The 12,782-nt window shown below is 36.4% G+C and overlaps 1 protein-coding gene across 1 annotated transcript in view; it reads right to left on the reverse strand.

Moving 5' to 3' along the window:
• The window catches only part of LOC121300729 (microtubule-associated serine/threonine-protein kinase 4-like), a 163,490-nt gene that overhangs the window by 16,477 nt on the left and 134,231 nt on the right, over positions 1-12,782 (reverse strand). Inside the window, exons 9-17 of the mRNA XM_041229486.1 lie at positions 10,054-10,208; positions 8,857-8,932; positions 8,270-8,479; positions 3,827-3,928; positions 3,174-3,306; positions 2,289-2,351; positions 2,125-2,227; positions 1,539-1,747; positions 727-865 (exon numbers count right to left, since the gene is read on the reverse strand). Of these exons, the coding sequence (XP_041085420.1) occupies positions 727-865; positions 1,539-1,747; positions 2,125-2,227; positions 2,289-2,351; positions 3,174-3,306; positions 3,827-3,928; positions 8,270-8,479; positions 8,857-8,932; positions 10,054-10,208 (1,190 nt within the window). The remainder of the gene's footprint in view (positions 1-726; positions 866-1,538; positions 1,748-2,124; positions 2,228-2,288; positions 2,352-3,173; positions 3,307-3,826; positions 3,929-8,269; positions 8,480-8,856; positions 8,933-10,053; positions 10,209-12,782) is intronic.

The raw sequence follows: 12,782 nt of genomic DNA on the forward strand, positions 1-12,782 counted from the left end.
TAAAGCTATGTATTTCTCTCTGTACCTTAAATCTACTTCTTTCTGTCTTCACATTAGCAGGTAACAATGGACTGCTAACCACATTGCTGTCTTCAGAATTTGGATAAGCTGAACTAAAACCACTTTGATAGTGGAATTCATCACATGCAAAACAAGCAGCAGCAGCTACAATATATTTGAAGAGTATACAGTCCAAAGATAAAGTAAAAAAAGGTCAACATAATCCAGGTGCTTGACTATTTGAAATACAGCTGCTTAGGTACTAACCCTTCCACCCAGTCTGGTTATACAGTATAACCAAGTTCATAGCAATATAGATTAGAAATTGTTTTAAATCAAACTGATTTCACTGACATTTAATTCAAATAAGACAATTCAAATACGTTATTATATGGCCAGATTCTGTAATGCAATGCGTTCCGATTACTGTTACCACTCAATTCTATCTTCGCTATTAGTCACAGTTGGTGCAGTGTGGGAACTGCTTGCATTATAAGACAAAGTGCAAAATGCCATTAAGCCACAAAGCAGCTGAATGGCACAGGCATGGATATCCATTTTCTTAGTGACGTAAACTCAGACAAATGTCCAGTGCTTTAAGGACAGTCCCCTGACTCCAGTATAATGGTAGTTAAATGGCAGACAAGTCACACAGTTTAGCGAAAGAAAAAGAAAAAAACATTTTAGCCATAGAGTCATATGCGAAATGCTAAAATATGTACAAACTTGTCAGGCTTCAAATCTCTGTGGACAATTCCATAATTATGGAGGTATTCCAAAGCCAGAACAGTCTCAGCAAAATACATTCTTGCCATATCCACCGGCAGAGGACCCATGTTCTTTAATAAAGTGGCGCAGTCTCCCCCTGAGACACAAAAACAGACAGATTAAGACAGGCCCAGCCTACACTCTGACGCAAAACAAATAGCAACAAGAAGAACAGCACATTAGGTTCTAGAATGTCAGAATTACAGGTCATGCCCACAGTTCAGTGTTTTATTGTAATTATGAGCTGCACTGAAAAAGGTAGAACCCTGTCAATGAGACAAACCAACAGAGGACTGGTTTGTCAGTGATCTACTTGAGAAAATACAACTGCATTTGTTAAATACATAAAGTGTAAGAGATAAGAATTACAGGGAACTGCTGCATTTGAAACTTCATCTGAATCTATATGATATCTCAGCACCTGCATGCTTTTGTCTTATAATTTGATGTGTGTTCATAAAATGTTAAGATTAAATCTAGACTAACTGAGCAATGCATGTTGCAGAAATGCAATATTCTATTTGAGTGGCAGTCAAAACAGACATGGCAATAAGAGTCCTACTGCACAGCTGTTTTCCCCTATTTAAGGTTTCAAAATGAGCCTGATTAGCCACAGTGTATGAGTAACATGCTCAAGTGGGTCTCATTAAACTCACAGTAAAACCAGGAATTAATCAAAAGTAATTGGAGTCTTATTTCCATTCCTGCAAAAGGTTAAAGTGTAAAAGTTGTTTTTATCATAGTAAAGCCTTTAAGAATAAAAGTATTACCTTCAACATATTCCATGACCATACACAGATGGCGTTTAGTTTCAAACGAGCAAAACATGCTCACAACAAATGGGTTTTCAGCAAATGTCAAGATATCCCTCTCCACAAAAGCTTGCTGGATCTGGTTTCGTAGAATCAGGTTCTGCTTGTTGATCTTCTTCATTGCAAATCTCAGCTTGGACTCCTTGTGGCGCACCAAATAAACAGCACTAAATATATAACAAGAAGCAGACACAAAGTCGATTAGGACTTCATACTGATTCAGTCTCTCAGTCTGGATAGCGATCCACTAGTTTCATTTACAATCCTTTTTAATGGAACATATGGTCGTGGAACACAACCAAAAAATGTCTAAAATGCTCTTCTTTAATCAAGTTTTAATAGTTAATTTCTCTAGCCTAAAGCTGTTTAATTATTTTTTTTTTTTAACCAGAGAAACATCTTTTACCCCATTTCGTAGGTAAAATAAGACTAAGGAAACGCTTGACATGGAACATTAAAAAGATAGCGAGGAACCGTCAGAAGTTAATGATAACTTGTGTAAGATATCTTGTTTACAGCACCTGCTCTGTCAGATTCCACTCACCCATATGCCCCATTGCTGATCAGTTTTATCATCTCAAAATCACTTTCACAGGGCTTACAGCGAGATCTCAGTGAGGCGCTCAGGGACTGTGTAAACAAAAGAGCTTAATCTGTATTATTAAATGTCTATGTTTTTCATTACAGCATTGCCAAGGTTTAATTCACAGTTGTAACAGTAATCAGGGGTTTCTGCAATTCCACTATCATAGTTTGACAGATGAGCAATTTCTGTGGTGAAAAAACAAAAAAACAAAACAGTATTAAGCTCTTTTCAAAACACCGCCTACATGAATAAACATATCAGTTCCTTACAGAGATAAGAACATTTAATTTCCAGTCATCGTGTGTCACTAATTTAAATAACATTCTAAACTGGCAGGTTAAGGCGTCCCCTTTAAAAGCATCTCCGAGCTCCTAAAGAGATGTTATGGTCTACCGTGTTTCAGAATCCCATCAGGGAACTGCATTATGTCAAATTTTATAAAATGACAATACACTGCATTTAAAAAAACAAAACAAACACACACACATCCACTTCACCTACATGTTTTAATTAAAGGCTCAACATTTAAATGGGGTCCCAATAGATTTAGTTTAAAATTACTCTACATTTGTATTCAAATTCGTAGCAGATGTGAAGTAGAATTAAGAAAATTAGATACGTCTTGCAATAAGAACACCAAGTTCAGACACACCATGCAGGTGATCTGGACCGTAACGCTCTGGCAATGGTAAAAGATGCTGCTCAAGCAGAAGTTCGTGTTGCTAGCAGCTGCCAGTCTTTTGGGTGAAGGGCTTTATGAGGCCTCGAACAAAAGGAAAGAGGCTGAGACCAGGAATAACTGGTAACAGCAGAGCCCATAAGAAACCCAATACTCCAGAACAAACCCTTATGCCACATAATCTAGGAATTTCCTGCAGTGTGCAAACTGTAGGGAATATTGGTGTGTGCAGCCAGCGTCAGCAATGGAATCTCTGAGTTAAATGACCATTTCACAATCCTGTAGCACACTCTGAACTCTACAGTTATGTCACAAAGGGCTTGCTTACCTTCCAAGGGATCCCTTGTGAGGCCCAGCTGACTGATGATGTACCGCGGGATATCTGTTTTAATACCCTGCCCTTCTTTGGCATGGCCTTCCGCTGCCTCCAGGAGGTGGTAGAACTCCTCTGGGTCAAATTCCTGGAGACACCAGTGTGGATAAAGCACAGGTTTCATTTCTCACGTTAAGGGAATGTTAAAATCCCCTTTTTACTTCTGGCTACATTATCATAAGGATTTATCTTCTTTGCTAAAATAATAATAAGGATACAACAATACAGATTGAAAGTTTTAAACTGCTGCTTCAGGGTACCCAATCACTGTACAGTAGAGCTCAAATTCTCCCTCCAGTTTAAAAATCTATTGTTGTATTTGACATATATACACATCAAGAATGGATTTTAAAGAAAAAGAACAAAACAAAGAAAAAATAAATTTGGGATGATTAAAAAGCAATGGTGTAGTTTGGCCTAGGGAAGGATAAAGAACAGATTTAACATCCCCTCATGAAGCAATCTTTGGTTCTGTCATTGCCATGCCAACCTCAGAATATACACCACCAGCTGGTGGTGGAGAAATCTTGAATAATAATAATATTGGCTGGTATGTTTATCACATGTCAATAACTAATTGCAATAAAAAACAAATAGATAAAACCTACCAAACATTCAAGCAAACGAGCAGGACGGGCAATGATGATCAGAATCTTTTTAACAAGTTCTTTAATAAACGCAACCTCCCCACTTTCTGATCGCTCGTGAGACTGCAAAAAAAGAAACAACAACTTAAATCAATAAACTAGACATTTGTCTTTTCAACACAAAGTTACGACATAGCAATGCAGACATATGAATTACCTTAAGGACTGTGCACCCATATCACTGATTGTATTACTATTATCTATATATTATATATATATATATATATATATATATATATATACAAAATGATGTACGAATTAGACAAACAATGAGTAATGAAGATTCAGGGTATGTGAAAAAGTAAGTGAACCTCTGGTTTTATCAGCTCAAATTAAGAGGATAATTACAGTCAGGTGTTTAAATAATTAGATAGATTATCAGGGGTTTGGGAGGCCCCACCCTATATAAAGATCAGAAACTTTGTCAGTTTGGTTTTCACCATACAGGTGTGTGGAAACATGTCATGCCACGATTAAAAGAAATCTCGGAGGACTTCAGAAAAACAGTTATTGATGCTCATCAGTCTAGAAAGGATTACAAAACCATTTCTAAGGATTTGGGGCTCCACCAATCCACTGTCAGACAGATAGTCTACACATGGAGAAAGTTCAAGACCACAGTCACTCTACCCAGGAGCAGTCGTCCTACCAAAATCTCTCCAACAACAAACCGGAAAATCATCAAGGAAGTCACAAAGAACCCCAGAGTAACATCTAAGGATCTGCAGGCCACTCTCGCCTTGGCTAATGTGAGTGTTCATGACTCAACTATCAGAAAAAAACTGAACAAGAATGGTGTTCATGGAAGCATAGCCAGGAGGAAACCACTGCTCTCTAAAAAAAACATTGCTGCCCATCACAAGTTTGCCAAAGAGCACATAGATGATCCACAAGACTTCTGGAACAATGTTCTCTGGACAGACGAGTCAAAGGTAGAACTTTTTGGCCTCAATGAGAAACGTTGTTTGGCGAAAACCAAACACTGCGTTCGAACAAAAGAACATCATCCCAACCATAAAGAATGGTGGTGGGAGTGTGATGGTTTGGGGCTGCTTTGCTGCCTCAGGACCTGGACAGCTTGCCATCATTGACAAAACCATGAATTCTGCATTATATCAGAAGATTCTAGAGGAGAATGTCACGCCATCTGTCTGTGAGCTGAAGCTGAACCGAAAGTGGGTCATGCAGCAAGACAATGATCCTAAACATACAAGCAGATCTACAAAAGAATGGCTGCAGAAGAAGAAATTCTGCGTGTTAGAATAGCCTAATCAAAGTCCGGACCTAAACCCCATTGAAATGTTGTGACGGGACCTGAAGTGAGATGTCCATGCAAGAAAGCCCTCAAATGTCACGAGTTGAAGCAGTTCTGTAAGAAAGAATGGGCCAAAATTCCTCAAAAGTGATGCGAGAGACTGACCAACAATTACAGGAAATGCTTAGTTGAAGTCATTGCTTCTCAAGGGGGTACCACCAGTTACTGAATCTAAAGGTTCACATACTTTTCCACACATGGATATTGAATGTTGAATCATTTCTGGATAAATAAATGTTGAAAAAGTATCATGTTTGTGTGTTATTTGTTTAAAAATCTGGTTATCTTTATCTATTATTAGGACTTGGATTAAGATCTAATAACATTTTAGGTTTGAAATATATGAAATATGTGAAAATCCTAAGGGGTTCACAAACTTTCTCGGCACTATATATATATTCTTTTAATCCGCTATGTATAACACTTTGGGATTCTCAACATTCATGAATAGTGATATATCAACAAGGATAAGAATGATTTGCCTTGTGTTGCTATGCAACTCTCTCTATTTAGAAAATAGAATGTGCACACAGCAGATGTACTAACTGGTAACAATATTACTTCACTTTAGCTTGTTTGAGGAACAACCTTGTTATTAAAGATAACTGTGGTTTATTTGTGCAGGCAACAGTGCAAACAATGCTCAACCTTAGCAGGATATTTCTTAAATATGCTAGTAGAATTGTATGATTTATTACTTTAGCAGAAGAATACATCATGCATATCATCTCCTAAGGGTGTCCTGGAAGCACACACACACACACACACACTCAGTTATAAACTGAAATAATAAATCAGTTTGGCCCAGTGGAAAAACAAAGATCCAGGGATACGGTGATTTTGCACACCAGCAGAGCCAGTGGGTCACTATGTGAGTTGTGGCTTGCCACTTAATCTCCTGGTACCCAAGTTCTGACAAGTAACTACAGTTGTTAGAACTAGCACAGTTGAACAGAAAATGTCATTGCCAGTTGCCCCTTGATAGCTAATCATCTTCAGTGTGTCTTTAACAAAAACGTTATTTCTGCATTGTGTGCCTTTAAAAACGAACAAGAACAAAAAGCGTAAGGGCAAAGACTTTTCTCGTCATGTTCTTTAAATAATCCGGAATGTGCTCACTGTGCTGCATAGTTCCAATCATTACACTGACTGCTAATGTACTTATTGCTGGTTTGGTCTACGCTAAGCGCAACATTTAAAATCTTTCAAATGTTGTTAAGACTTCTGTTATGGTCTGCAGATGTGCACGCACATACCACTGCATCAAATGCCTTCACAAAAAACACAGTACATTGTAAACTATATATCCTGCTGCCAATGCTGACTTAACTGAAAGGAAGAGAAAGAAAAAAAAAAGCTTTTATTTGAAATCGACCTTGATCCTTGAAAAGCTAAGACTGGCAGTTAAATTGAGCTTCAACTCACAGGGAATTACTTCTGGTTTGTATCCCCTGTAGCAATCTCAGGACAACAGGACAGGCGGCGACTGAAAGTTGAATGTCACAGTAAGATAAAAACAACTTCAACACACTGGCTTTCAACAACCAGGGTATCCTGGTTTTTCACAGCAGTTGTTTCACAAGAACTGCAATTGTGGGAAGAATATCTCAGCAAGATTAAGATTTCTAAGCCCCCTTCAACACTGCAGAAAAGGTGTCCCATCTACTATTTCATTTTAGATAGGGGCTTTAGCTAAAAATCAAGCAAGTTTAAAAAATAATTATTTTATCCATCAGCATCTTTCTGTTATACAAGTTTATCTATTTAAACCCATATTTAGAACTGTCTTGGAGTTAACTGAATTAAAAACAACAAGAGGTTTGTCATATTTTTTTTTTTTAGTTCTCTTTTAAGATTGTGTTAAAAATGTGTATTTCATTATGTATCATACACAGATGGGTGTCAAAAGAATGTTAGTTTAAATTCGTATTGCTTGAGAGAAATTTTGTAGCTAAACAAGCTGTTTCATTATTAGGTGCATTTGATGTGTTTTATGGTACAAGAACTGCTGTATGAACACTTTGATGGCTGGCAGTTTGGCATTTTATTTTTCTGCTCTTTTTTCAGTGAAGGTTCTTCCATGATAAATATATTTATTTGTATCTAATAAATACATTCTACTTCAGTGTGAAAAATATAAATATGTTAAATCACTTATTTTAGATGACGGGGGAAAAAAGTATAAATTGGATGCCTTGATCATGTTTTAAGTGTCATGATTGGCCCTAATTCAGTAACAACTGCCTCACAAATTTATGTTTTTTTTTTTTTTTTTCAGTTTGACATATTACCCACAGAATATCTAATGGCTGTCACGCTATCATGCTAATTCCAGTCTTGTGGGAGGTATTCCTAATTGTGCCAGGAGGAACTGGGATTTAAGTATTTTTGCTGTGTGGGATAATCATGCAATTCCACAGTCCACCTTATCATGCATTGCTTTACTGAAATAAACCATTACACTTATTAAAATACCCATAAAAAGCGAACAAACTCACAAATGTGATCTGAGTGTTAACAGACAACTCTCACTTTCTTTTAACTCTTTGCAGATGTGTGGCAATAGCCTCTATCAGTCTGAAGAAAACATTGCAAGGGTCCCTTTTAGAATCGTCATGAGCACCCTCAAACGAACCAGACATCCCATTTCTTTCTAACCGCTGGGGTTTGATGGTCATAAAATGTAAAACTGTCTACAAGTTTCATGCTAACAGTGGACAATTTTGGTAAAGAGCATTAAAATCTGGAATTAGGACTTACATAGCAGTCTATAAAAGATGGATGTCTGCTTATATGCAGCTTTTTAAAAACAGCATATCTAGAAGAAAATGTGATTTTAAAAGTGTGTTAACGTAGCAGTCACCTCAATAACATTAGCTTTGACCCAGTTTCACTGCAGACTGGGACTGAGAAATGAAGTGTTTAAGTGACTTGACAAAGGTCACATAGCAAGTCAGTGTCTGAGCTGGGATTTTTTGCTCCAACCAGTATGTCAAAATGCCAAGCTGATGTTAATGAGTCTAAATATACCGTGTTGGAACTCAAGCTTATAAGTTATTAGCATTTGGTCACAGCACGGCAGTGCTTACCTCTTGAAACAGCTTTTCTAATTTCTCCTGCAGCTCAAAGAAGTAGCGCGAGGTGATGAGGCCCTGGCGGGACTTATCCAGGCAGTCTCGAGCCAGCTCAATGATCTGATGGTGAGCAAAGCTGAGGACTCCATCTGCCAGGGGGAGAACGCTCTCCGGGGAGCTGGTTTTGATGATTTCCTGAATTCTCTCTTCCATTTGAGCGGTGGCCTAATTGAAAACATAAATAAAAACAGAACAGATGAAAATTAAGAATTGCTTTTTATTGTAACCATCATATTCCTTTTATTTAATTTTAATAAGAAAGTGGGCTCATGCAAAAGTGGAATTGAAATTCTGTTTAAAAGGAGGAATAAATACATACATATTTTATTAAGTATAATAAAGTTTTTTTAATTATTATTTTTATACAGGATGCAAAATACATACAGGCTATTTTCACTTGTAATACCATATCGCTTCATAGGACTGGTCTTGCAGACACCAAATTTGTCCTAATGACATTAAAATCATTTTACAGCAATGCATGCTCCAGCTCTAAACTCCCTGATGTGCCCACACTGTTAAAAGAAAGGAATGCCTCTCACCTTAGGAAACCTTTCTTTGTAGACATGGTTCATCATAATGATTTCATGATCACAGCAGGATGATGATCGTCCAGGGCTAGAAACACACACAAAAACGGATTCACCAAATACACACATTATTTACCAAGGACGAGCGCAGTGTTAAAACAAGCATGCAGACGCCCTGCTGAAAGATGATCTCAGCATGTGCAGGTTATGTGCTCTACAGCTATATTCTTGCACCTGAAGACTAAAGATAACATCTCTCCACTGCTGCCAGTAGGAAGGTGCTGGAATGGAATGATGTTTATATAGAACATGGTTATGCTGCTTTTTATGCTTATGAATGTAAAATTATTTATAAATACAGTAGATGCATTTTGTTTTTCATTTTTAAAAGAATGTGTACAGAATGTAATAGTATATTTGCATTAGCACTTGCATGGTACAGTACTTCTGCAAGAAATCAGCAGATGCGCCTACTCGCATGAACATGAAAGGGTTTTTTTTTTTTTTTTTTTTTTTTTTTTTTGCATAAGAGAGGCTTCATTAGGTTACAACAAGAATAGTTCTGCTTTAACTACTTGCATTAGTGCTAGTGTAAACATCAAGCAGGATTAAGAATAAGCTTTTAAAACTGATTCTCAAACCATGAATTGTTCAGTTCAAAATCTTTCATTCTTTTAAAAATCTTTTTTCTGGCATGCAAGTTTAAATGACTTTATCCAGTCTATTTATAAATAGCAATTTAAATAAAAATCCTATTTTTGTATTACAGCTACTTAACGCTGCCTCTAATAAGACATTTTGGACTTTGATGTTAGATTTCGAAATGCCAAGCATTTATTTGATCTAATATACTAATATGTATGTGAGCAAAACTTAGTGCACTTCGTGCTGAAAGAGTTGATAACTATTTTAACACAGACCAATATTCATGGATTGATGCCTTTCAATACAGTAATTATCCTAAATGTACCGCTGTTGACTTCAGCAATACACCTCAAATAGGTTTAAAAAAAAAAAAACATTCTATAAATCTGGATTTTAATTTACCTTTTGAAAATGTTTAAAAAAATATCCACCTCTTTAAAATGAAATACGGCGGATTTAACCGATCAAACAAACTGCACCCTGTTCTTGGCACCAGCTGACTTTACAAGGTGTACAGCATAGAACTTACTTTTTGAAAATCTAATTCATTCATCTTTCACATACCTGAGGCTCCTGGATCGTGGCCGCATTGGTACCGCCCCCCGTCTGTCATCGCTGGTAATGCTTTCTGTGCAGAAATGTTTGGAGAGGAAATGCAACTCGTCAGGCGTTGGCTGAAACGGCAGTTGATGCAGCTTCTCCTGTGATGAGCAGGATGACTGGGAATGAAATGAAAAGGCATTTGAAAAACAAAAACAAAAAAAGACATTTGCATTACTGGCTTTTTCGCAGACCCTGATTTGCACTAACCCTGAACTACCAAATGTGACTGTAGGTAAGGTAGTCCAAGACTAGTATTACCCAGGGGCTGTGAAACCAGCCGTACATATTCATTTATTTGGGGGCTTTGTAAGATACTGTTAATAAAGAATTAACACGACAGTAAATGCATATGACGAAAGGCATGTTGGTGCATAATAAATAGAGCCACATCGTGTAGGGAACCGTATTGGAATCTTTAATATCATGATGCAACAGACTTCGTTTTTACATTTCAGAACAGCAAAGCGCACCAAACGCATGCATGCACGGGTGAGGGCAGGAGAAAGCAAAGCTATTTTCAATTGATTTAGAGTCTATTTCATGAAGTTAAAAAGTCTATCAAAAAACAACAACCTCTTTCTCCCAAACACTGATATTATTTTGGCATGCCTGGAAAAAAATATTTATATATATATATATATATATATATATATATATATATATATATATATATATATATATATATATATGTATTTGCTAGCATGCAGGGAATGCTGACACTGTTTTAGAACAGGCTGCAGAAACACCGATTGGCCAATGGTAGTTGAGACAGCGGTGATTCTGGCCAATAGGATGTAGCGGAGGCAGTCTGCCATGTTTGTTGTGGATAGAGAAGAATCAGGAACCGAGCAGTGTCTGTAGAAACTCGCTGCTATGACTAATTTTACTAGTTTTTGTATTCAAATGCTATATATTTCCTCTCCTTTGTGAGAGTATTTTATTTCATATAGATAGCTATGTTTTTGCTCTCCTTTTAATACGTCATTTTAAATATCTCCTTTTAATACGTTTTTTACTCTCCTTTTAATATGTCAATCATAATCCGGTGTAAATGACTCTATATATATATATATATATATATATATATAAGAGGAAAGTCTGAACTTTGTGAGGCAGGCTAGGCTATAAGAATTGACTTTCTGAAAGAACGTTTCCTGTTTCCTATAAAACTGATTTGGTTGAATATGTTACTTTATATAAAGAAATGTGTTAATCCTGATGAACATTACTTATTTAATACTATTTTTTATCATTATTAATTAATTAATTAATTATTTCTAAACACATTTAAAAACAGCCATGAGTAGAATTCTATACAAAATAAAATATACACAGCCTTAACTTCAAAAATACAAATACTTAGTGTATGGTATACTATTATTATTAGTAGTAATCTATTTAGTTAAAGTTAAGTATGATGCAAGCAAAAATGCTGATGTACTTTTTAAAAATATTGAAATTGTTACTGATTAGACATCACAACTTAATGCTGAAAACTTCATATTTAGATTTTTCTAAAGAAACACATGAACAAAGTTTGTACTTTAATAGCTATCAAACACACTGCTTAGTGTTTTTTTCCTCTTTGAAATGTGGTAAGGAGATTAGGTTAATTCATCTAAAATGGATATCCCAGGTACTCTAGATCACATAAATTCAAATTAGTGGTTTACTACTTTGTGAAAAATAAATATAACTTATTTTAAACTGAATCTGTGACTCTAGAATTGAAATTGCAATTATTTTCAAGTCTGTCAAGTAGAGGTGAGTTTTTCATTACTATCGTGATATGTATCGTAGTGTGGCTTGTGTATCATAATATATATTGCAGCGTGGCTTGTATATCGTGACGCATACCGTAGCATGGCTTGTACAGCGTGACATATCGTAGTGTGGCTTGTACATCGTGATACGCATCGTAGCGTGGCTTGTGTATTATGATACGCATCGTATCGTGGCCTTGGTGTATCGTCTCATCCCTACTGCCAACACAAGCGTGTGTTATGTCGCGAGTCCTAACTGATGGATTATTTTATTGGGTTTACTGGCTTAATTGTTTTACCACTTGTGGCACTTGAAGAAAACTGACGACAGCCACACTAGATAATTGACTTTACTACTAATAATTATGCTCTGTGTGAAAACAATCGAAATCATAGTTACTTAGTCCCTGCTGGGTTTTTTTTTTTGTTTGTTTGTTTTTTTTATGAAGTCCTCAGCCCCATGAGCATCAATTATTTAAATCCCTGAGTGTTTTTATCTGGAACTTTTTTTTTTTTTTTTTTTTTTTATTACGTTTTTAATGCAACCCAGAGAAGAGACAACCTTAGCTTGTGAGCAGTAAGAATTACCACACAGTCTCAGGGCAGGTTAGATCTCATCCTTAATCTACATTGGGAAGTACATAGCAAGCACAATCTGAAAATATTTACTGTATGGTGAAATTACAATAAATGCTATTGAGATTAGTATTTTTTACAGATAATCGTTCTAGAAAAACCAACAGGTCTGAACAAGTTGGGACTGTTTCACCAGAATTAATGTTGTACTTGACACCTGGAGGACTAAACAAATTCAATGTAGTACAAATCAGAATGTCTAGAATCACTCAACAAAAGCTGGATGCCCCCCCCAGAGGTCTTGGCTAATTAGAACAGATTTCTTGCCATCTCCTGGAGTGTGCAATTTTG

Source organism: Polyodon spathula, chromosome 2, assembly GCF_017654505.1.
Source record: "Polyodon spathula isolate WHYD16114869_AA chromosome 2, ASM1765450v1, whole genome shotgun sequence".
Classification (NCBI taxonomy): domain Eukaryota; kingdom Metazoa; phylum Chordata; class Actinopteri; order Acipenseriformes; family Polyodontidae; genus Polyodon; species Polyodon spathula.